The 25993-nt window shown below is 37.6% G+C and overlaps 1 protein-coding gene across 3 annotated transcripts in view; it reads left to right on the top strand.

Moving 5' to 3' along the window:
• LOC150078525 (mitochondrial 10-formyltetrahydrofolate dehydrogenase) overlaps nt 1-25993 on the top strand; it is a 910691-nt gene that overhangs the window by 466544 nt on the left and 418154 nt on the right. For all 3 annotated transcript variants that reach the window (XM_090385282.1, XM_090385283.1, XM_090385284.1), the window contains one exon: nt 7354-7416. In XM_090385282.1, coding sequence (XP_090241408.1) covers nt 7354-7416 — 63 coding nt within the window. The remainder of the gene's footprint in view (nt 1-7353; nt 7417-25993) is intronic.

Below are 25993 nucleotides of genomic sequence, written 5' to 3'. Positions count from 1 at the left end.
GGGTGTTCCTTGCTGTTATTTGGGCATATGTGTGTGTTGCCTTGGGTTAAGTCTCTTGAATCCTTCCTTTCAGTTTTTGATTCTGTAGGGTTACTTTTGTGATCAAGCGTTCCATTGCAGTCTAGTGACTGTCAATTTGCGAGACAGTTTCTTTTTTGGTCAGCCTGCCTTATTCCATCAATATCTCATTTAAGGCCCTATATATGGCATAAATTTGGTCCAAATTTATGCCATACATAGGGCCTTAAATGATTTGATTTATCATTTGATGTTCCTGCTCTGGATCATGGGAGCTCTCAGGCTTCCCATCATTGATATTGTCCTCCTCCTTGCCTATTTCATCATCTTCCAGTTCCCTAAGGGCGCCTCTGTAGCCAGGTGGGCAGGAGCAGCAGTGCGTAGCACACACTTCTTGATTAGACCGGGGTTTGAGCCCATGACCACCAAATACAGAGGATGCGGAAAGGTCAGGGAATGATCACCGCATATCCCCGGAGCAACATGGCCTTAGTTGCTAATGCTCCTAAAAAAAAACCAAATAACAATAACAAGTTCCTTAAGTGGGGGGGGGGGCAACTCTTAATTCTTAACCTTTGCAGAGTGGTCTTTGGCTTAGATGTCTTACCTGACTCACTCATTGTGATTTTTTTGTGTGGGTAATCAGGTATCAGTTCAACCTATTCCTTTCCACTTAGTGATATTTCACTCAGATTTTGCTGGTAAGGAGTATAAATATAATATATTGTGATGTTGAAAGTTCTCAACACAGTGTGTGCGTGTGTGTGTGTGTGCGTGCGCGCATGCTGTGGGGGGGTTTAGTATGGTTGGAGGTAGGCACAAAATGCATTGACATCTCTTTAAAATATACATCTTCTCCTTCAGCTCAGTAAACCTCCAAGGTTCTTGGCTGCAAACACAATCTTCCTCCATTCCTTCCTTCCTGTCTTTCACTCAATCCATCCAGTCTGTTATTCTAAGCTCCTCTAGGTCCTGCTGCACATTGTCCTTTCATTGTTGACGAGGGCATCCTTTTGGTCTTTTACCTGTTGATATATTTTGGTATGCTTGTTTGGTTGCACTGGAATCTTCCATTCTTTCAGTATGTTCTAACCATCTAAGTCACATTGCCTTTATTTCATAAACAATCAGTGGTGATTTATAATTTAAGTAGAGTTCTATATTATGTCTCCTCCATTCTTCCATTTGGTTGTCTCTGATGGGTTCAAATATCTTTCTGAGTATTTTTTTTTCAAGTCGTTGTAACATATTGTTATCAGGGATAGTTTTGTTCCAGGCTTCTGCTCCATATAGCACTATGGGTCTAATGCAGATTTTATATAAGTCTATTTTAAGTCTATGTGAAAAAATTTTAGATGACAGAAGATGCTAAATTGAAAAATATGCTCTATTTCCTGCCTGGATTCTAGCCTTGACTTCTATGCTGGTATTATTTTTGTTATTTATCATTGATACAAATTACAAATTATCAATTATAAAATATATATCTTGGTTATTACTTCTTGTGACTTTTAAATATTCAGTTTTTTCTTGGTTAATTTGGAGTCCAATTTTTCCAGCAGCTGTTCTTAATTTTTTAAATGTATTTTTTACGTTATTCGGATTGTTGCTAACTAGAGCTATGTCATCTGCAAATCCTAGGATCATTGTTCCAGCTATATTGTTTATTTCTCTGATACATTTCTCTAAAGTAAGATTAAAAAGGATTGGTGAAAGGGCATCACTCGTAAACCTTGTGATGTTGAATGCTTCTGATTTGATTCCATTAGAAAGAATAATACCCCTACTACCATCCAAGCACATCTTTATGAGATATATAAATTTTTGTGGAATACCAAAATCTTTTAGAATATTCCATAAGCTTTCTCTATGGATACAATCATAGTTTTTTAAAATTGATAAAAAGATTATATACTGGTTGATTGTATTCCCATTTCTTTTTCAAAATTTGTCTTAAAATAAAGATTTGGTCTATAGTAGATCTATTCCTTCAGAATCCTGCTTGGTATTCGCCTATGTTATCTTCAGCAACCTTAAAATATACATAGTAAAGCAAAATACTAATCCAGGTCTTCTTTCAGATAAAAATTGTGAACTAGAAAAAATTCTTATGTTGAGTGAGCAGCAATCACTATGTCATACAAACAAAGAAACGGCCGTCGTTTGGGACCCTAATTTTAAAATTTGTGTTGGCAGCCTTGTTACCTGTACTCATGTTCAAAGCTGTAATTTTTCATAGAAATCTTTGTATTAGCAGAATAAAATGCCAAATTCACAGTTTATTTTTGTAGGCATTGGTTTGAGTCCATTTACAATTAATTCTGATGTAGTACAGATTGGCAATTGTTTTGAGACAATGCCATATATGGGTGTTACGATGGCTAACTAATGTGTAGTAATGGTCGTTTTATCGATTGTAGCCACTGCGACAACAACAGAAATAAATGCCATCGTACTTTAGCCATTGTATACCAGAAATTTTTGAAAGTTTAGCTCAATGTACATTGAAGTCCCTAGAATTCGATACAACCATCGGCACAGCTGATAATAGTGATGTAGTGGTAGGGCCATTCATCTTGAGATACAAGGTGGAGAGGATGATTAAATCAATGAGAAGGGAAAAGCAATTGCTTAAAAAAAAACTAAATGCCCTACAGTTTCTTCCAGAAACCAGGTGAGGGGGGGGGAAGGACTGATCTGCAGAGACCAGTCTGCTTCTGTATAAATGATACTTTGTTTAGAACTCTGATTAGGTCCATGCTTTAACTCAACTATGGAGCACAAGTCTGTGACTTTAAAATGCCCAGCATTCTGCAATGGTTCAACCCCATTGACCACAGCACTCAATGTATTATGTTAGGAGCCTTTTGTAATTCTCCAATTCCTATTTTATACACTTAAGCACATAACCCACTAACTCCACTAGGAGGCAATAGCTGATGTTGTGATATGTATACAAAGTTTGTTCACAACCTGAACCACTAACGGGGCAGTATTATATTTGCCATGGTGGAAAATTCTGTACCATAGCTGGCCCATCCATCAGTCACCTGTTAGTATACGACTCAAGTAACTCTTACCAAACTTGGATATATTTATTCTCTTCTGGGTTATATTTATTGATGATAAATATAACCCAGAAGAGAAAAAAAAAAATAATATACAAAAAGTACCAAGAAAAAGATTGCTAAAACTTTGTAAAGGAGAAAAAAAGGAGTATAAGAAGAATATAGTTTCTCCCTACTTGTTTGTAAAAGTAATGGCTCATGAGAAATAAAAAGAAAAGTATCAGAATGTAAAAATGTAAGGGATAAATTTGATGGATCAAGCAATTTGGGGACGCAAATTCCATTCCTAAAAAAAAAAGGACCTTGAACAGAGTTCTGAGAGTATGAATCATGAATTTAAAGACAGTTATGAGAGAGTAACAGAAAAAAAAAAAAAAAGTGGTCAAACAGTGATCTGTATTCAAGTACAAGCATTCAGCATAATGCATTCAGAGGTCTAAGCTTTTCACACTATATGACTACCCTGAACTACTAGGTGTACAGAATTTACAAATCCAGAAAAGGAAAAATTAAATGTACAACCTGCCAATCTAGAAATATACCAGCATAGTCCAAAAAAAGGATAAAAGCAAATATAACTGGCCAAAAATGAAAATGTAAGATAGTTAAAAATTTGATTAATACAAATATAATCAGGGAATTTTAAAATTGTTAATATTAAGGGCCTTATGAAAGTGATACTGCAGATAAGTCGAGGAAAATAAATTGCGAATAAGTTTAGGATAGAATTTTCTAATGTTAGGAAGAGTAACAGTGGAACTGCTACAAATAGTTGGAATCCTGTAATTAAGAAAAAATGATATTGGCATGAACAAGCACTCTTTGAAATATTAGATAGACAATGTGCAAAATTAACCATATAACAATTAAAGGAATCATGTTTATTAAAAAGGTTAATAAAGGTGTATGTCCATTGTCTAAGTCCAAATAATTGGCTTTTTGGCTGCAAAAATTATTGCTGTCCAAAGTTTCCTGGAGATATGGTTTATCAACAAATTCAAGGAACACCAATGGGCAATCCTGCCTTGTGTATTATTATTAATCTATACCTTTACTGGTTTCAAGTCTCATTTCCCAAGTTCTTCTATTTAGATATGCTGGAATCAAGAAAAAAATTGGAAATTTGGACTCAAGAAAAAAATTGAGCATGCCTAATGTGCCCAGTTTTTTTCTTGAGTCTAAATTTTTTTGATATTTTTGGCCATCTATATGCCCTGGAACTGGAGAAATGGTAAGGTCAAAAATTTATTTTGAGAGACATATCTGCATCTTAGTGTTTTAGGTTCTTCAAGGTTCATCTTCAAGTTCTGAATAATTTGTACTTTGTTAGCCAAATCTTTTAATGACACAGCTTTAAATGCATTCTGAGCTTATTTTTCATTTTGGTTCATCATGTTAAAGCAACTATCCTTCATCCTTTCTTTAATTGTCCAATGAAAATACACTGGAGCTTTTCGAACATCTCCTGTCCAGAGCTTATACGTCGAAGCAAATGAACCATCGTTATCCCTTCGACGTAAGCAATTGTCTTTAAACAATTCTTTAAAGTTGAAATCCCTGCCAGACCATCCTACGTGGACATCCGTTTTTGAGCCATGTTGGGAAAACTTGTACAATACCCGTCAGACTGCCAACCGACCTTTTGGTATTCGTGTCCAAGAGCTAATCAGAGAGTTTAACATCATGATAGACAAGGTTGCACAAACACCAAAAGAAACTCTTCCACTCTGGCATGCTCATAACCCCATTGTGCGACTTTTCCCTTAAGAAATGGGTCAAGTCTGAGACCTCATCATCTGTCTACCAGCAGCTCTATTCTGCCCACCGAGCTGAGTACTCAGACTTCCTGCCCGTTTACGCAGAAGGCTCGAAGTCTGAATCGTGTGTAGGATCTGCTGTTGTGTTTCCGGACACTATAATATCTCAGCAGATTCTTCCTGAATCCAGCATATACACTGCAGAGCTGTATGCTATAGAGCTAGCCTTGGATCACATTCGAACTTGTCAATGCCAAAGTTCAATAATATATTCTGACTCTTTGAGTGTATTACAGGCTTTATTATCTCTGAGACAACTCTCATCCAGTTCTCTGTCGGGTTCAGCAGAAGATACATTCTCTTCATGAATACAAGTTTGATATCTGCTTCTGCTGGATTCCTAGCCACATTGGGATAAAGGGAAATGATTTGGCTGACACTGCAGCCAAATCAGCAACACCCACTAATAATCGTTGCCTGTCAGTCCCCTATACAGACTACAGGCAAATAATACGCAACAAGATGTATTCCCAATGGCAAGAACTATGGCATAGAGAGAGAGAACAAATAAATTATACCAAATAAAGCCTGTAATAGAAACATGGCAGTCTAGTCTGCGCAGGAATTGGAGCGAGGAAGTTGTTCTTGCTCGACTCCGCATAGGACACAGTCATCTGACACATTCTTTTCTGCTGAGGGCGGATGACCCTCCAATGTGCGAGTCTTGCGACACCGTTTTAACTTTAACGCATATTTTAATAGATTGCGTTCATTTTACCCATGTTCGCAATATACATTTTACCGCTTTTACTCATCCGACTGAGCCTTATACACTCAGTCAGATTTTATCAGACAACGACCACGTGTTGGCAGTTTTTAAGTTTTTACAAGCTATTAATATATACACACATACATAAATAACAATTTGACGAGGTAACCTTTTTAAAGATTACCAGAATTTATCTTTGATGATATTTTAATCGTTTCCTGGCGCAGTATAATCTTAGTTGTTTTTGTGCCAATAAAACCAAAATCAAATCAAATCAAAACCAATGAAAATACAATCTTTAATTCCTCCATTATTTATTCATGGGGATTTTTCTTTCAGATAAAGAAATCTGCTTTATTATCTTTTGTTAAACTTTTTGGATCTAATAATGACTAATATTTAACAAAAAAGATTGTCAAGTTAGCATTAGCATTAGTAGAGGCATATGATGCAAGAAAGCAAGCTTATACAGCATCAGCCAAAAAAAAAAAAACAAACACCTTCCCATTTCACACCCATCCATTCGCTCCAAAAGTTTATCCACTTCTTGCTTGAATTTATTTAAGCTATCAACTTTCACGATGACAGATGGAAGTTTGTTCCAGTAATCAACTACCTGCTGGCTAAATGCAAATTTCCACATATCTATTCAACAACTGTCTTTAAATGAAGAGTCCTATCAGCATTGAGCCTGCTCAATCCATTCAAGGCACCTCAATCAGATCGCCTCACAGGTGCCCAGTCTCCAGATGCTGCAATTTGCAGAAATTAAGCCTTTCTTTGTAAGAGCACCCCTTTATTCCCCTCACCAGTCTTGTTGCCCTTCTCTGTACTCATTCTGGCAACTCTACATCGTTTCTTAAATGAGGCTTTCAGGTTGTCCTCTCTTTGATTATGTATAGTTTATGTTTATGTGTTAGTCTATTTGCATTGAATTCTATGCAAATAAAAAGATGTTTTCAGTGTAATAGAAGTATAAAATTTGCCTATGTTAAAATTTTTATACCGATTTTTTACAAGTCAAGGTGAAAATATTTTGCCATTCCTCATGCAGAAAATCTTTAAAAAAGAGCACAGATTGGTCAGGAAAAGATATTGTAATTATAGTAATGAGGCCAGTTTTTAGCTGTGGATAGTTGGTATTTGTTTTGTTTCAAGTTGATGATGATGCATTTATTCATCCTCAGAAATCACCTTACAAGCTGTTTTAGACAGCTTTTGCAGTTCTTAAAATTCATGAAAATCCTGATAATAGGCTAATTACATTTTATTTGGAATACATCTCTTATTTAAAAATTGTTCCTAAGAATGCATATCATGTCCAGAACTCATGTGAGTTGAGAGATGGTTAGATTACTGATTTTTTCTGATATCCCTTTTAAAATTAGCTGTATATCTATAAATTTATATTCAGTAGTGGGAACATGACATGACACAAAGATGACACAATGGCAGAGTTTCTGCAACTTCAGATCAATGTATTTAAGAATAGTTGGACAAATGCCATCATGACTAGAAGACTTGCTGGTTGAAAAAAAAATTTTTTTTTTCTTCTTTCTCTCTAATGTGTTATCTCATTATCCATAATATGATGCCTAACATATAAATTTTGGTTTATCTTAAAATTCAGCTGTGTATTAACAATAAAATTGTACTAAATAATGTCATAATTAAAAATTCCTTAATTGTTTAGTAGTACTTGTATATATAAATTCTGAATTCATAGTTCTTATATTTTCAGGTTATCTGTGAAGTGCAGTGTGCTTCAAAGGAAGATGTAAACCTTGCTGTGTTAGCCGCCAAAGTATATTTATTTTTTCACAAAGTTTAAAATATTTTGGATATTAAATTGTTGAAAATCTCTGTCTCTTTTATCTACGTGATATATATTTCACAGCTCCATGATGTACACTCCCACCTAAAAGTTTGGAATCACATTTAATTTTTCTTGATTTCCAAATTTTTCCTATTAAAATAGGACCAACTTATTTACCAATTTTTATTAAAATATTTTCTCTTATGTACAAAAAGTTAAATGGTATTTAAGAGATTTCTAGCCTATTCAAGAATATTCTGGAAAGATATAGAAAATTTCTAATGTTGTAAAGTGTTGTAGAAGATTCCTGAATGTGGAAAAAACTTTGTAGATGATTCTAGAATATTCTAGAAAGTGGGAGAATTGTTTCAATAATATAGAAGATTGTAGATGATTCTAGAATGTTATGAAATAATATAAATTAAGTAGTAAGAGCTGTAACTTATAAAATTGAACACCCATTATTCAGAAAGTGTTTGGTGTAAGTTTTGTGTGTTTTATTATAAATATGGCAAGAGATACTGGTCAAGAGGTACTGAGCATTTAAAAAAGAAGCGCATTTATAATTCTGTATAAAGAAAGTTATTCCATGAGAATTATTGACAAAAAAACTTAAGGAGTAAACTAATAAAAAAGGAGTAAATACCATTTAATGATTCAAAGAGACTGGCACAGTTTAAAGGACAAACCATGATCAGGATGACTGTGTGTAACAGTGGAAGCACAAGATATGACCATAACACTGATTGGTCAACAATAGACTAACATGGTATCCAGAAAGCACAAGATAAGACCATAACACTACTTTATAAATGCAATCAATCACTTACTGCACTTGAAATCTGGGCTGAGTTCAGTAGGAACAGAGAAACTCCTGTGTTTGCATCCAAAAGGTTGGGAATCATGGGGGTACAAGTAAACACATGGGTTGTGTTAGGGTGGCTAAAAGGAAGAGCAGGTGCATGTATACTTGTGTGTACACCAGTGCTAGGAGTTTAGTAAATAAATTTGATGAATTTGAGGTATTGCTCAAAACATCAAAGGCAGATATTGTTGGGATTTCAGAGACGTGGTGTCATACAGATATAAGGAATGCAGAACTGGAATTTGGGGAGTACAATGTCTACAGAAAGGATAGACAGGATAGGAAGGGAGGAGGGGTTATGCTATTAGTTAAGAAACACACAAAATCCAAGGAAGTGAAACCAGTCGACATCACTGGACAGTGCAGTGTCGAGTCAGTTTGGTGTGACATAAGCATTGGGAGATCAAAATTGAGAGTAGGAGTGTGCTATAGGCCTAATGACTCTGATGAGTATAATAAGAAACTGTACAGAGAAATAGACTGGGCCAGTAAATCAGAGAGTCTTATAATGGGGGATTTTAATTTCCCAGATATTGACTGGAATTTGGGGGCTGGTCACTCACACACTAGCAAGGCTTTTGTGGATTTATTGGATGATTGTTTTCTACATCAGCATGTTCGGGAAGCAACTAGAGGGAGTAATATTCTTGATTTGATTACGTAGTGATTCTTCATGCATTAAGAATCTGCAGATAAATGAACCACTAGGTGGTAGTGATCACAGTGTTCTGAAGTGGGATTTACTCAAAGAGGTAACTACCATTAGGGGTAAAGGGAAGGAGTATTGCTTTCGTAAAGGCGACTACGATGGACTGAGACAGTATTTAAATTCTATACAGTGGGATCAACTGATGATGTTACCAACAGCAAATTCAAAATGGGAAGCATTCAAAGAACTAATCTTGGAAGCTACTAGGCTTTACATACCAACTAAGAAATATTGTTCAAGGTTTAGGCCTAAATGGATGTCAGATGAACTAATGAGGCATATGGCAGAGAAGAAAAATGTATGGGATACATACAAATTAACACGTGACACAGAAACCTATGATAGATACAAGTTGATCTGTAACCAAGTTACAAAGGAGGTTAGGCAGGCGAAGGCAGATTACGAGAAATCCTTGGCAAGGGTGCGAAGAAAAACAGCAAAGAGTTCTTTATTTATGTAAACTCTAGAAGGAAGGGGTTGAATCAGATTTGTCCACTTGATATCGATGGGAAAGCTGTTGATGATCCTGCTCAGGTAGCTAACAAACTAAATGAATATTTTGCATCGACATTCACACATGAGGAGTTATTCAGCGAGGGGAATGCCAGAGGTGTATTCAACTCTGGCATTAAGCTAGAGAATCTTGTAATAACTGAGAGTAAAGTGGAGGAGAAATTGTTGAAGATAAACACAAGAAAGGCACCTGGGGTGGATGGGATCTATCCAGATATATTAAAGGAGGCAGGAAAGGAAGTAAGCAAACCCTTAGCCACAATTATGAGAGCTTCCTTGGACTCAGGGGAGGTACCCGTGGACTGGAGATGTGCAAATGTGACCCCAATTCACAAAGGAGGATCAAAGGCTGACACAAGTAATTATAGACCTGTAAGTTTAACTTCTGTACTTCTGTTCCCGGAAAATTAATGGAGGCACTGGTTAAAGAAGCACTGCAGGATCATCTAGACAAGACTTCAGTTATAGCTCAGACATAGCATGGTTTTGGTTAAGGGGAAGTCTTGCCTGACCAGTTTGATTATATACTATGATGCAGTCAGAAAAGAACTGGATGCAGGGAATAACTTTGATATTATATACTTGGATCTTAGAAAGGCTTTTGATACTGTTGCACATGGAAGACTGCTGCACAAATTGGAGCAGTGTGGCATTGGAGGCAAATTGCTGCAATGGATAAAGGGGTGGTTGAGGGGGAGAAGACAGAGAGTGGTAATCAACGGACACTGCTCATCGTGGACTAATGTTATTAGTGGAGTCCCTCAGGGTTCAGTATTGGGTCCTTTATTGTTTTCTGTATTTATAAATGATATTGATGATGGTATATCAAGCTTAATGTCCAAGTTTGTAGACGATACGAAGGTTGGCAGGGTTGTCAAGGACACTACTGACCCTATGCTTCTGCAACAGGATCTGGAAAGGTTGAGCAGATGGGCTGAGAGGTGGCAAATGAAGTTTAACATTGACAAATGTAAAATACTACACATGGGAAACAGCAACCCCAGAGCAACGTATCAACTCTGTGGTACTACACTGACAGTGGTAGAGAATGAAAGGGACCTGGGGGTGGTTGTGCAGGCAGATATGAAGTTCTCTGAGCAGTGCAGACGGGCTGCAAGAGTAGCTCATGGTGTATTGTCAATGATATATAGGAATTTTTCTAGCAGGGATAAGGAGGTGATTATTGCCTTGTATAAGGCAATGGTCAGGCCACACCTAGAGTACTATATACAGGCCTGGAGGCCTCATTTCAAGAAGGATGTAGAGCTGCTGGAACGAGTACAGAGAAGGGCAACAAGATTAGTGAATGGAACAAAGGGGTGCTCTTATGAAGAAAGGCTTAAGTTTTGCAAATTACAGTGTCTGGAGACTAGGCACCAGCGAGCTGATCTGATAGTGGTGTACAAAGCCTTGAATGGTTTGAGCATGCTCAATGCTGATGGGATTCTTCCTCTTGCTCAGAATAATCACCTGAGAGGGCATAAATTCAAATTGAGGAAAGACAGATGTAGGATAGATGTGTGGAAATTTGCCTTTAGCCAGCGGGTGGTTGGTAGGTGGAACAGACTTCCATCCCTTGTCGTGGAAGTTGATAGCCTAAATAAGTTTAAGGCTCAGCTGGACAGGTATTTCGAACCAACAGAGTGTTGAAGTGGAAGTGGTTATTTTTTATTTATTTATTTTACTTTATTTTATTTTTTTTTTTTGGCTGATGCTGCATAAGCTTGCTTTCTTGCATCAAATGCCTCTACTAATGCTAAAAGTAAAACTTCATCATAATCAAACAGGGCTTCGTGGTAGTGGTCCAAAACCCCTTATTAAAATTTTCGATCCAGATGGAGAATTTATATGAGGGGACGATCAAAAAAAAAATTTTTTACACCATTTTTTCATTGAAGAAAAAATGGTGTAACATTGTGTAGCCTACAGTCAAGCGTGGTGGTGGTTTCATGTGAGGTTACTTCTGTTTTTATGTAGTGAGTGACAACATCAGAATTGAATTTAAGGTATTTTAAGAAAAGAAGGCCATAAAATCTTTCTTGAACATAATTCAATATCCTCTGGACTCTTCAACTTTGTGGAAGAAATTTTATATTACACAGGACAATGACACAAAGCACAGCTCTAAGTTGTGCAGGGACTTTCTAGTAACTAAACAAACAGGATGGGATATTCCAAATTATGGTGTGGCTACCCTTATTGCCTGACTTAAACCCAATAGAGCCAAGTGTCTGTGAAGTCTGTCTATTTTCACCAAATTATGAGAAACCTTGCAGATCACTTGGAATAATGTTTGTCTGTCAAGACACTATTATAAAATTAAATGCTGGAATGCCATGTCTAGGTTGATGAAAAATCAGTATAGTTCTTAATATCAATCATTTCAGTATTTTGTTTTGCTGTAAATTTTTAAATGTTTAAGAAAAAATTTTAAAATACTTTATAGTGTGTTGTTTTTTATATTAACCCTTGCATTATCATATGCTGTGATTCCAAACTTTTAGGTGGAAATATACCTTTTGAGCTGTAACATGAGATTTTGGAATTTTAAGGTTCAGCTCTTATTTAACTTGAATTGAAACTAAATTTTATATCAGAAAAAGCAGTGATACTTCACAGTATTTTATTCATAGTGAACTACAAAGTAGTATAATAGATGGCATCAATTTAATTGTATCCCCTACTAGAAGTCATGCATAAAATGGTTGGTTAATCGTTAACATTGATATAAATAAAATTTGTATGTAAGTTTGTCTATTAATTCACACTTGATTAGCACTTTCAAAGTTACAGATTGTGACTGCCTTCAAATTGAGATACCATGGCATTGCACTACCTGAAATAAGTAATGCTTCACTAATAGAGAAGACTATTGTTCTATTCTCGGCGGATACTATAGGTGGTATCCACTGAGAATAAGTTCACTATGAAAGAAATATTGAAAAGTATCACTGTCAGTTCTATAATGAATTGCCAATCATAGATAGTCCTATGCTTTGTGCAGTTATTTTCTTAGTATATTATATCAGAAAGAGAGTTATCTATAGGTTTGGGTAGATCATAAGTGAATTAAGTGTTTTATTCTGTGTGCCCATGGCAAGTCCAGTAGCTGGATTGCTGTTTTTTTCTGCTGCATATAATGAGAAACATATATAACTTTGTCATCATTAACTTAAATTCCAGTAAAACATTTAATGCTGTTTCACATGGGTAATCTTTATAATTAATTGGAGCAGTATGGAAATTAGGAGCAGTTTACATCTGTGGATAAAGGAATGGTTAAGCTGTAGGGTTGAGAGAGAGAGAGAGAGAGAGAGAGAGAGAGAGAGAGAGAATATCATCATCACGAACTTGATCTGACTTTGTACCATTGTAGCTCTTGGAGGTGGTCTTGATCTCACCATCGCTGTCTGGTCAGCCCACATCTCTCTCTCTCTCTCTTGATTATATATGTTTGTAGTTAAATGCTAATTTTGGGATCCAATTTGAGTTCATTCTTTCTATGTGACTGATCCATTTTTTCTGATAATGTTCTATGTCATCTACTACATTATCTACGTTTAATTTCTCACAAATATCTGAGTTTCTTTGATGGTCTAGTTTGTAAAGCCTAATAATGGTCTTAAAAAATCTCGTTTGTGCTGCTTCTAGTTTTTATGCATCTTTCTTATTTCAATTCAATATTCTAGCATATGAAGTATGATGAATAATATATTCCATATCTTATTCATCAAACTTTACTTGCAATTATTAGACATGAACTAATAGAAGAAAAAATTAAAAAAAAAAAAAAAAAAAAGTGAAGAGAGAGAAAAAAAAAAAAGGTAAGTACCGAAAATATAAGCCTTTGTTAGAATACTGAATTGAGCAATCAAAAACGCTACTTTAAGAATTATTGTAAATTCTTATTTGTCAGATCTTTCTTATTTATTGACTCCAGGTGTCAAGCGATTCTGTGATCAAGCAACACTCTTCTGAATTTGCACTTTTTCTGTAATTAACATTAGCATTAGTAGAGGCATATGATGCAAGAAATCAAGCTTATGCAGCATCAGCCAAAAAAAAACAAAAAACCCCCACTTCCACTTTACCCCCTGCTTGTTCGAAATACTGTCCAGCTGAGCCTTAAATTTATTTAGGCAATCAACTTCCACAACAAGGGATGGAAGTCTGTTCCAGCAACCAACTACCCACTGGCTAAAGGAAAATTTCCGCACGTCTATCCTACATCTGTCTTTCCTCAATTTGAATTTATGCCCTCTCAGGTGATTATTCTGAGCAAGAGGAGGAATCCCATCAGCATTGAGCATGCTCAAACCATTCAAAGCTTTATACACCTCTATCAGATCACCTCGCTGGTGCCTAGTCTCCAGACACTGTAATTTGCAAAACATAAGCCTTTCTTCGTAAGAGCATCCCTTTGTTCCATTCACTAATCTTGTTGCCCTTCTCTGTACTCGTTCCAGCAGCTCTACATCCTTCTTGAAATGAGGCCTCCAGACCTGTATATAGTACTCTAGGTGTGGCCTGACCATTGCCTTTTACAAGGGAATAATCACCTCATTATCCCTGCTAGAAAAATTCTTGTATGTCATTGACAAGACACCATGAGCTACTCATGTACCCCGTCTGCACTGCTCAGAGAGCTTCATATCTGCCTGCACAATTACCACCAGGTCCTTTTCATTCTCTACCACTGTCAGTGTAGTACTACAGAGTTGATACGTTGCTCTGGGGGTTGCTGTTTCCCATATGTAGTACTTTACATTTGTCAATGTTAAACTTCATTTGCCACCTTTCAGCCCATCTGCTCAACCTTTCCAGATCCTGCTGCAGCAGCATAGTGTCAGTAGTGTCCTTGACAACCCTGCCAACCATTGTATCGTCTGCAAACTTGGACATTAAGCTTGATATACCATCATCAATATCATTTATAAATACAGAAAACAACAATGGACCCAACACTGAACCCTGAGGGACTCCACTAATAATATTAGTCCACGATAAGCAGTGTCCATTGATTACCACTCTCTGTCTTCTCCCCCTCAACCACCCCTTTATCCCTAACAGCAATTTGCCTCCAGTACCACACTGCTCCAATTTGTGCAGCAGTCTTCCATGTGCAACAGTATCAAAAGCCTTTCTAAGATCCAAGTATATAATATCAAAGTTATTCCCAGCATCCAGTTCTTTCCTGACTGCATCATAGTATCCAATCAAATTGGTCAGGCAAGACTTCCCCTTAACAAAACCATGCTGTGTCCGAGCTATTACTGAAGTCTTGTCTAGATGATCCTGCAGTGCTTCTTTAACCGGTGCCTCCATTAATTTCCCCGGAACAGAAGTTAAACTCACAGGTCTATAATTACTTGTGTCAGCCTTTGATCCCTCTTTGTGAATTGGGGTCACATTTGCACATCTCCAGTCTGTGGGTACCTCAGACTGGAGATGTGCAGTCTGTGGGTACCTCCCCTGAGTCCAAGGAAGCTCTCATAATTATGGCTAAGGGTTTGCTTACTTCCTCTACAACGTCATCAACCTTTGTCCCTGGCAGACATACCCTGGTCCTGTTCCACCTATCCTTTTTACAAAGTATATTCCCCGTTTAACTCACCTTTGGCATTCCCCTCTCTGAATAACTCCTCATGTGTGAATGTCTATGCAAAATATTCATTTAGTTTGTTAGCTACCTGACCAGGATCATCAACAGTTGACCCATCGATATCAAGTGGACAAATCTGATTCATCCCCTTCCTTCTAGAGTTTACATAAGTAAAGAACTCTTTGCTGTTTTTCTTTGCATCCCTTGCCAAAGATTTCTCGTAATCTGCCCTCGCCTGCCTAACCTCCTTTGTAACTTGGTTACAGATCAACTTGTATCAATCATATGCTTCTGTGTCACGTGTTAATTTGTATGTATCCCATGCATTTTTCTTCTCTGCCATATGTCTCATTAGTTCATCTGACATCCATTTAGGCCTTAACCTTGAACAATATTTCTTAGTTGGTATGTAAAGCCTAGTAGCTTCCAAGATAAGTTCTTTGAATGCTTCTCATTTTGAATTTGCTTTTGGTAACATCATCAGTTGGTTCCATTGTATAGAATTTAAATACTGTCTCAGACCATCGTAGTCTCCTTTACGAAAGCAATAACCCTTCCCTTTACTCCTAATGGTAGTTACCTCTTTGAGTAAATCTCAATTCAGCACACTGTGACCACTGCCACTTAGTGGTTCCTTTATCTGCAGATTCTTAATACATGAAGAATCACTACTGATAATCAAATGAAGAGTATTACTCCCTCTAGTTGCCTCCCGAACATGCTGATGTAGAAAACAATCATCCAATAAATCCACAAAAGCCTTGCTAGTGTGTGAGTGACCAACCCAAAAATTCCAGTCAATATTTGGGAAATTAAAATCCTCCATTATAAGACTCTCTGATGTACTGGCCCACTCTATTTTCCTGTACAGTTTCTTATTATACTCATCAGAGTCATTAGGCCTATAGCACACTCCTACTCTCAATTTTGATCTCCCAATGCTTATGTCACACCAAACTGACTCGACACTGCACTCTCCAGCGATGTGCCGACGGGCTTCACTTACTTGGATTTTGTGTTTCTTAACTAAAAACATAACCCCTCCTCCCTTCCTATCCTGTCTATCCTTTAGACGTACTCCCCAAATTCCAGTTCTGCATTCCTTATATTTTTGTGACACCACGTCTCTGATATCCCAACAATATCCGCCTTTAATGCTTTGAGATCGAAGTAGAAATCGTTTCCTTATTTAAAGTCTTCATTAACACATGATTAACTAATCTATCGTAAAGAAAGAAACTTTACTAGATTAAGATGGAAAGTAACCCTCGCTTTTCCTTTTCTTTTCTTGTATATATATTAATTACTAACCTCCTACTGCTTGGTCCCAGAGTGGTACTGCTCCTGCTTCCATGTGGTGGGGCTGATAACCTGGAAGGAAAAAGCTTTTCCTTCTAAGGTGAAATGGAGTGAACTGACTCCACTCCCCAGGAATTCACTGGGTCCATGGATCTGAATAGAACTGATCCAAGGTATGTGGAATCGAGTTCTGTCAGAGCTACATCTAAAATGACTGGAAAAGGCAATAGAAGTGACTGTCTACATAAAGAGACTAAAAACTGAGATAAATGTTTTAAATGTTTCAAAATATATTATTATACATTCAAACACTTTATTCATTCAAATCAGTAGGCTAATTGTCACCCTTTCTCATACAAAAGACTCTTGAATATCGGCCCACCAAAAATGTTAAGAGATTAAAATCAAGTGATATTTTGATAGAAACAGCTCATTCTAAACATTCTGAAAGATCATTACAAATGACAATCTTGTCAGTAATACCAATAACGGTATCCCTACACAATACATTAAATACCTCAAAAGATGTTATTATGGAACGGGACCTCTTAAATGTGTCTGAAGAGGAAATTCAAAGTGAGCTCTAGGAACAAGGAGCCATAAGTGTTAAAAGAATTACAATTAAAAAAGGTAGGATAATTGCCCTTACCAGGAATCTGAACTCACTTTTAACACACTGAAGCCACCCAGATCAGTAAAAGCAGGATACCTACACTGCAATATTAAACCATATATCTCGAATCCTCTCTGATGTTTCTGTTGTCAGAAATTTGGCCACTCGTGGACTGTAGAGGTAAATCAACATGTGCAAACTGTGGTTCTCAAGTACATGCCACTTTTATTTGCACAACTGGAAACCATAAATGCACAAATTGTAAATGGGACCATACTGCATATTCAAGTGAATGTGAAATCTGGAAAAAATCAAAAAGAATACAAATGTACAAGGCAGAAAAGTTTCATATCAAGAAGCTAAAAAAAGTGATTGCAATAAACATAGAAAACAAGCCTTCTTATGCTCAGGTTACCGCACTGAAAAAGACTCTGGAAACAAAGCTGCCTAATTCAAAATGTTGTGGAACATAAACAGAAGTTACAATTCCTCCAAGAGATTTAATCTCAGAATGGGTTCGTGAGTTTTATAAATCATCTCCACCACTAAAACAACAACAACAAAAAAAAAAAAAAAAAAGATCTGTACACCTATATCTTTTCCACCAGACAATGCAGAAACTGTAAGAAAACTAAAGACCCCATTCTCAAAATTTTCATAAAAGAAGAAATGAATACAGAAAGACCCTATTTTCCAAAGGAAGATAAAACCAAGTCAGAGATAATATTCTTCAAGCAGTGGAAAATACAATACTTAAAACATTTTCTATCATTAGAATATATCCAAAACCACAGTGGAAAAAAGAGTGCCAGGAAGCAAAAAAGAGAGAAACAGAGCCTGAAATTTCTTTTGAAAAAATCTAACAATGGACAATCTGATACAATTCAAGAGGTCCAGTACTAAGGTAAGGAAAGTGCAAAAATTCAGCAAAAAAAGTGACTTGGATGAAATTCAGCATCCACTATAACAAGTTCCACACCAGCTTCACTTATCTGGAAAAAAGATCAGAAAGATGACAAACAGTTCTCAAATAATCCCTCTCCCATTGCTAAATTGGAAAGGACAATTGGTCACAAATACCTTAGATATGGTATTAGTATTGGCAATGGCCAAATGGTGCAAGGAGGCCTATGGCTTATGCTGAACTAGCCAAAAAATAAATAAATAAATAATAAAAAAATAAAATAAAATAACAAAAAATAAATAAAACAAAATAATAAGAATAGAAATAAAATAATAATAATAATAATAAGAAGAAGAAGAAGAAGAAGAAGAAGAAGAAAAAATTAATAAGAGAAATGGAAATAGACAACCTATGCATTTCCTTCCTCCTATAGTAATTATCCAGCTGACCTTTGAATTTCCCCAAACTGTCAGCCTCTTCCACCCATGTAGGTAACTTATTCCAGTAATTTATAACTCGCTAGCCAAAATAAAACTTCCTCCAATCCAGTCGAAACATCTCACCCCATAACTTGAAATTATGGCCCCTTGTTCTAGAATCATTTATAACTGAAAATTTCATCCTCATTCATTTTGCTTATGCCTCTCAGAGTCGTAAACACCTCAATCACGTCTCCTTTAACGTGCCTAGTTTCCAAGCTCTGCAGCTCACATATTCGAAGTCTTTCCTTGTATGGTCACACTTTTTCTGCTCTCACCAGGCAAGTTACCTGTATCTGGACCCTTTATAGAGGAACAATGTCTTTCTTTAGGTGCAGTCTTCATACTTGAACACAGTATTCCAAGTGTGGTCTAACAATAGCCTTATACAATGGTATTATGACATCCTTATCTCTACTAGCAATTGTTTGATAAATCATCGATAGTATACCATGGGCCTTCCTTGTAACCAGTCTACAATGCTTGGAGAACTTCACATCATAATACGCAAGTTCCCTACCAACACTACCGGCTTTAGTTCAACTCTGCCAAGTGTATAAGTTATTTTTGGGTAACTGTTCCCCAGGTTCAATAAATTACACTTTGCTGGATTAAAGCTAGCAGCAATTTTTCTGACCATCCCTGAAGATTATCTAGTTCATTCTGAAGAAGCTATGCTTGGCGGTGATAATTAACTACTCTACCAATCTTTATATCCTCTTCAAATTTAGGCATCACGCCCTCAATCCCTTCATTGATGTCATTTATTAGCATTAGCATTAGTAGACGCATATGATGCAAGAAAGAAAGCTTATGCTGCATCAGCAAAAAAAAAAAGAAAAAAAAAAAAAACCACTTCCACATCACTCCTCTGTTCATTCGAACTACCTGTCCAGCTGAGCCTTAAATTTATTTAGGCTATCAACTTCCAGGACAAGGGATGGAGGTCTGTTCCACCAGCCAACTACCTGCTGGCTAAAAGCAAATTGCCGCACGCACGTCTATCCTACATCTGTCTTTCCTCAATTTGAATTTATGCCCTCTCAGGTGATTATTCTGAGCAAGAGGAAGAATCTCATCAGCATTGAGCATGCTCAAGCCATTCAAGGCTTTATACACCTCTATCAGATCACCTAGCTGGTGCCTAGTCTCTAGACACTGTAAATTTAAGCCTTTCTTCATAAGAGCATCCCTTTGTTCCATTCACTAATCTTGTTGCCCTTCTCTGTACTCGTTCCACAGCTCTACATCCTTCTTGAAATGAGGCCTCCAGACCTGTATACAGTATTCTAGGTGTGGCCTGATCATTGCCTTATAAGGGAATAATCACCTCCTTATCCCTGCTAGAAAAATTCCTGTATATAATTGACAAGACACCATGAGCTACTCTTGTAGCCCATCTGCACTGCCCAGAGAACTGCATATCTGCCTGCACAATTACCCCCAGTTCATTTTCATTCATTACCACGGTCAGTGTACAGAGTTGATACATTGCTCTGGGGTTGCTGTTTCCCATATGTAGTACTTTACATTTGTCAATGTTAAACTTCATTTGCCACCTCTCAGCCCATCTGCTCAACCTTTCCAGATCCTGTTACAGCAGCATAGTGTCGGTAGTTTCTTGTCAACCCTGCCAACCTTTGTATCATCTGTAAACTTGGACATTAAGCTTGATATACCATCATCAATATCATTTATAAATACAGAAAACAATAATGGACGCAACTCCACTAATAACATTAGTGAGGGACTCCACTAATAACATTAGTCCATGATGAGCAGTGTCCATTGATTACCACTCTCTGTCTTCTCCCACTCAACCACCCCTTTATCCATAGCAGCAATTTGCCTCCAATGCCACACTGCTCCAATTTGTGCAGCAGTCTTCCATGTGCAACAGTATCAATAGCCTTTCTAAGATCCAAGTATATAATATCAAAGTTATTCCCTGCATCCGGAAAGGCCAAGGGAATGACCACCGCATATTCCCGGAGCAATATGGCCTTAGTTGCTAATGCTCCTAAAAAAAAAAAAAACCAAACCATTCCCTGCATCCAGTTCCTTTGTGACTGCATCATAGTATCCAATCAAATTGGTCAGGCAAGACTTCCCCTTAACAAAACAATGCTGTGTCCGAGCTATAGCTGAAGTCTTGTCTAAATGATCCTGCAGTGCTTCTTTAACCAGTGCCTCCATTAATTTTCCTGGAACAGAAGTTAAACTCAGAGGTATATAATTACTTGTGTCAGCCTTTGATCCTGCTTTGTGAATTGGGGCACATTTGCACATCTCCGGTCTGTGGGTACCTCCCCTGAGTCCAAGGAAGCTCTCATAATTATGGCTAAGGGTTTGCTTACTTCCTTTGTTGCCTCCTTTAATATAACTCGATAGATCCCATCCACCCCAGGTGCCTTTCTTATGTTTATCTTCAACAATTTCTCCTCCACTTTACTCTGAGTTATTACAAAATTCTCTAGCTTGCTGCCAGAGTTGAATACACCTCTGGCATTCCCCTTGCTGAATAACTCCTCGTGTGAATGTCGATGCAAAATATTTATTTAGTTTGTTAGCTAACTGAGCAGGATCATCAACAGTTGACCCATCGATATCAAGTGGACCGATCTGATTCATCCCCTTACTTCTAGAGTTTACATAAGTAAAGAACTCTTTGCTGTTTTTCTTTGCATCCCTTGCCAAAGATTTCTTGTAATCTGCCTTCGCCTGCCTAACCTCCTTTGCAACTTGGTTACAGATCAATTTGCATCTATCGTAGGCTTCTGTGTCACGTGTTAATTTGTATATATCCCATGCATTTTTCTTTTCTGCCATATGTCTCATTAGTTAATCTGACATGCATTTAAGCCTAAACTTTGAACAACATTTCTTATTTGGTATGTAAAGCCTAGTAGCTTCCAAGATAAGTTCTTTGTATGCTTCCCATTTTGAATTTGCTGTTGGTAACATCATCAGTTGGTCCCACTGTATAGAATTTAAATACTGTCTCAGACCATCGTAGTTGCCTTTACGAAAGCAGTAATCCTGTCCTTCACTCCTAATGGTAGTTACCTCTTTGAGTGAATCCCACTTCAGCACACTGTGATCACTGCCACCTAGTGGTTCCTTTATCTGCAGATTCTTAATACATGAAGAATCACTACTGATAATCAAATCAAGAGTATTACTCCCTCTAGTTGCCTCCCGAACATGCTGATGTAGAAAACAATCATCCAGTAAATCAACAAAAGCCTTGCTAGTGTGTGAGTGACCAACCCACAAATTCCAGTCAATATCTGGGAAATTAAAATCCACCATTATAAGACACTCTGGTGTACTGGCTCACTCTGTTTCCCTGTACAGTTTCTTATTATTCTCATCAGAGTCATTAGGCCTATAGCACACTCCTACTCCCAATTTTGATCTCCCAATGCTTATGTCACACCAAACTGACTCAACACTGCACTGTCCAGCGATGTCGACTGACTTCACTTCCTTGGATTTTATGTAGTAGTAGTAGTAGTGGCATGTGATGCAAGAAAGCAAATGTATGAGCTTATGCAGCATCAGCGAAAAAAAAAAAAAATCATACCATTCCCTCCAAATGCCTGCCAGTTCTTCCTTAAATTTATTCAACCTATCAACTTCCACAATGACAGATGGAAGTTTGTTCCAGCAATTAACCACCCGCTGGCTAAAGGCAAATTTCCACACATCTATTCTACATTTGTCCTTTTGTAATTTGAATTTTTGTCCCCTTAGGTTCGTAATCTGAACAAGTGGAAGGATCCCATCAGAATTCAGCGTGCTGAACCCATTCAAGTCCTTATACACCTCAATCAGATCACCGCGCAGGTGCCTAGTCTCCAGCCACTGCAATTTGCAGAACTTAAGCCTCTCTTGATAAGAGGATCCCTTCATTCCCCTCACCAATCTTGTTGCCCTTCTCTGTACACGCTCAAGGAAATCTACACAGTCTTTCCTAAAATGAGGCCTTCAGACCTGTACGCAGTATTCAAGGCGTGGCCTGACCATTGCCTTATACAGAGGGATAATCACCTCCTTTTCCCTGCTAGCAAAATTCCTATATATCTTTCACAGAACCCTATGACCTGCCCTGGCAGCCTGTCTGCATTGCTCAGAAAACGTCATATCTGCCTGCACAATTACTCCCAGGTCTTTTTCATTTTCTTCCTCCTTAAGTGTAGTACCACACAGTTGGTACGTTTTCTCTGGGGTTACTTCTACCCATATGCAGTACTTTGCATTTGTCAAGGTTAAACTTCAGTTGCCACTTCTTAACTAATAACATAAACCCTCCTCCCTTCCTATCCTGTCTGTCCTTTCTGTAGACGTACTTACCAAATTCCAGTTCTGCATTCCTTATATCTGTGTGACACCACATCTCTGATATCCCAACAATATCCGCCTTTGATGCTTTGAGCAATATTTCAAATTTATTTACCAAACTCCTAGCATTGGTGTATACGCAAGTATACATGCACCCGTTTCGCTTGTACTTTCACTTGTACCCCAATGACACCCAGCAGTCTCTGAAATATCTTGCATCTTGCTTTTCAGGCTTCTGCTCATTCCAATAGAAGCAGTGCAAGAATCATTTTCACCTCTGCCAGTGGCTACTAATTGATTAACAGTAGCCACTGCCAGTGGCTACTGTTAATCTATTAATCTTTGTATCCCCCCAAGCTAGCAGTTTTCCGACCCACCTAACACTGCCTCGATAGCATCAGCAAATATTCTTGCACCCTTTCTATTTAAGTGTATCCCATCCCTGTAGAAGCAGTCTCTCCTGTTAACAAGTACAGTCCGGGCTGAAAAAAATTCTACCCCTTGAGCATTGCACAATCTTTCCAGGGCCAAATTGATCGACAAGGCTCTCATCATATACTCCCTCCTATCGTGTCTGGGCAGAATTGCAGACACTTTCAAATTCAACCGTAATTCACAGCTTTTTTTCAACAGTGACCTGTACTTGTTAAGTCATTGTGCCGGTCTCTACTCTTGATATCATTAATGCCAACTATATCAACTTTTGTGCCCTTAAAAGATGATATCTGCTCTACAACATCATCAACCTTTGCCCCTGGCAGACATACCCTGGTCCTGTTCCAACTATCCCTTTTACAAAGAACGTTCCCTGTTTCCCTGACAAAAGAGTCACCAACAACTACTATTTCCTGTGGGACTAGCACATTCTGCTTTGGGGGTTGCCGCTCTGTTGCGTGATGACCAAGTGCAAGCTTTGATTTATGAAAATCAAAAACAACAGTGGTCCTTAATACTGATCCTTGCGGAACCCCATTTCTTACATCAACCCAGTCTGAGGAATATTGCGATAACCATTTATCACAACCCTCTGCCTCCTGTCCTGAAGCTATTCAGCTATCCATTTAAAGATTTTCCCTCTGATTCCAACCTGTTCCAGCTTTTAAAATAACTGCTCATGTGGGACTGAGTCAAATGTTTTGCTGAAATCCAAATAAACAATGTCAAAATTATTCCCTAAATCCAGCTCTTGAGTGACCCTGTCAAAATAGTGGCGAAGGTATAGGAAGCCAACACGAAAACCATGGGAAACTTATACTGGGCAAACTTGTTTCCTGCTACTGCAGTTTCTCCCTGCATCCTCGGTAAACAGATGGTGTGTTATCGGTAGTTGCAGTAGAAGTCGATAACAATGTATTGATTAGTTTTTTCTCATTATTAAAAGCAGATTATTGGAGTTCATGAGTGTAATGCCTTCGCAGCTGAATTTACTTATGGGTAAATATCTCCCCCCCCCCCAAAGACTGCTTCGGCCTTAGGGTATTTATTTCCACTTCTAGCTGTTTTAAAATAGTAAATGACTGCTACAGATGGTACATGTTATCGGTAATGGCAGTAGAAGTCGTTTTCCTATTTTAATCCAGCAGGAAGGGGAGATAAACACCCTAAGACTGAAGCAGTCTGGAGGGTACTCATGAACGCCAATAATCTGCTTTTAATAATGAGAAAAAAACTAATCAACTATTAATCTACTGCCACTGCTGATAACATGCACCATCTGTTTACCGAAAAAGCAGGGAGAAACTGTGGTAGTGGGAAACGAGTTTGCCCTGTATAAATTTCCCGAAGTTTCCCAGGTGGCTTTCTTTACTTTAGCCAAAATAGCTAAACAGATTAGTTAAACATGATTTTCCATTTACAAAACCATGCTGAGTATCCTTCAGAATTCCATTTCTATCTAAATGAGCCTGAATTCCACCCTTAATCATTGTCTCCAAGATTTTCCCTACTACTGAAGTTAGACTAACTGGTTGGTAATTTCCACTTCAATCCTAGAATCACCCTTATGTACTGGAGATATATTGGCACTTTTCAAATCCAACAAAATCACTCCCAAGTCCATTGATGCTCTCATAATTAGCCTCAGTGGTTCAATGCACTTGCTTGCTGCCTCTCTTAAGGTTATAGGGTATATGCCATTAACCCCATGAGCCTTACTAGCCTGTAGGCTCAAAAGTTTTTTCATTAAATAAACATGTGAAATTTCAACATCATTAATTACATTTTTCTCAACTTCACTCCCATAATTTCTCATTGATGTAAAGGGTTTTCCTTCTGTAAATAATGATGAATTATTCATTAACATGAAATATTTACTTATTCTTTAGTGTCCAACAAAGTGTATAGTAAATTAGATTTGTGTTTTGTGACATTTTCAGGTTTTGGTACATTTCTCTTGTGTATAACAATACAAATGTAACAATTATTTTTTTAAAATTAGTACTGAAAACCCTGTATTTTTGTATCAATACCGGAAAAAAATGAATGGGATCCCATTTTCCGGGATCCTTCTAAGCCCTACTGCAACCTAGTGATTCTTTTATGTGCAGATTCTTAGTAAATGAAGAATCACTACTTATAATCAGATCAAGAGAGGAGCAAGAGGGTCGCTCCTCTCTTGTTGTCTCTCTAACATGCTGCTGCAGAAAGCAGTCATCAATAAATGCACAAAATTCTTGCTAATTTGTAATTTATTCAACCACAAGTTTCAGTCGATATCTGCAAAGTTAAAATCACCCATTATAAGTAATTTCTGATTTACTGGCCCACACTGTTTCTCTGTACAGTCATTTTATTCATCACAGTCATTTGGCCTATAACACACTCTTACTTTCATTTTTTGTTTTCCCAGTGCTTATATCACACCAAACTGACCGAACATTATTATTATTGCTCCTATATTATTTCTCCCATATTGGGGGTTTCACCTTGTGACAGTATTGCTACCAAGTACACAGGGTGGTTGTTGTTGTTATGTCTGGTGTTACTTTTGTTCGTGGAACACTCTGACTGTTCTACAAGTGTTCAGGATGGTGACTTTCTGAAGTTCCTTGTAGGTGTTCACTGGGAGACCTATTGCTGCTAGACTTTGTTATGTAGGGTCTTTGGCACCATACCTGTGGTTGACAAGATGATCGGTATGGTCGTTATTTGTTGCATATGCCACATCTCTTTGATCTCCTGTTTTAGATTCGTGTACTTCCTGATTTTCTCCACATGGGTTTTCTGCAGGTTGCCAGT

The sequence above is a fragment of the Mastigoproctus giganteus genome, chromosome 11, assembly GCF_048544385.1.
Source record: "Mastigoproctus giganteus isolate SK-2022 chromosome 11, ASM4854438v1, whole genome shotgun sequence".
Classification (NCBI taxonomy): Eukaryota; Metazoa; Arthropoda; class Arachnida; order Uropygi; family Thelyphonidae; genus Mastigoproctus; species Mastigoproctus giganteus.
This window is presented reverse-complemented; position numbering and strand designations above follow the sequence as displayed.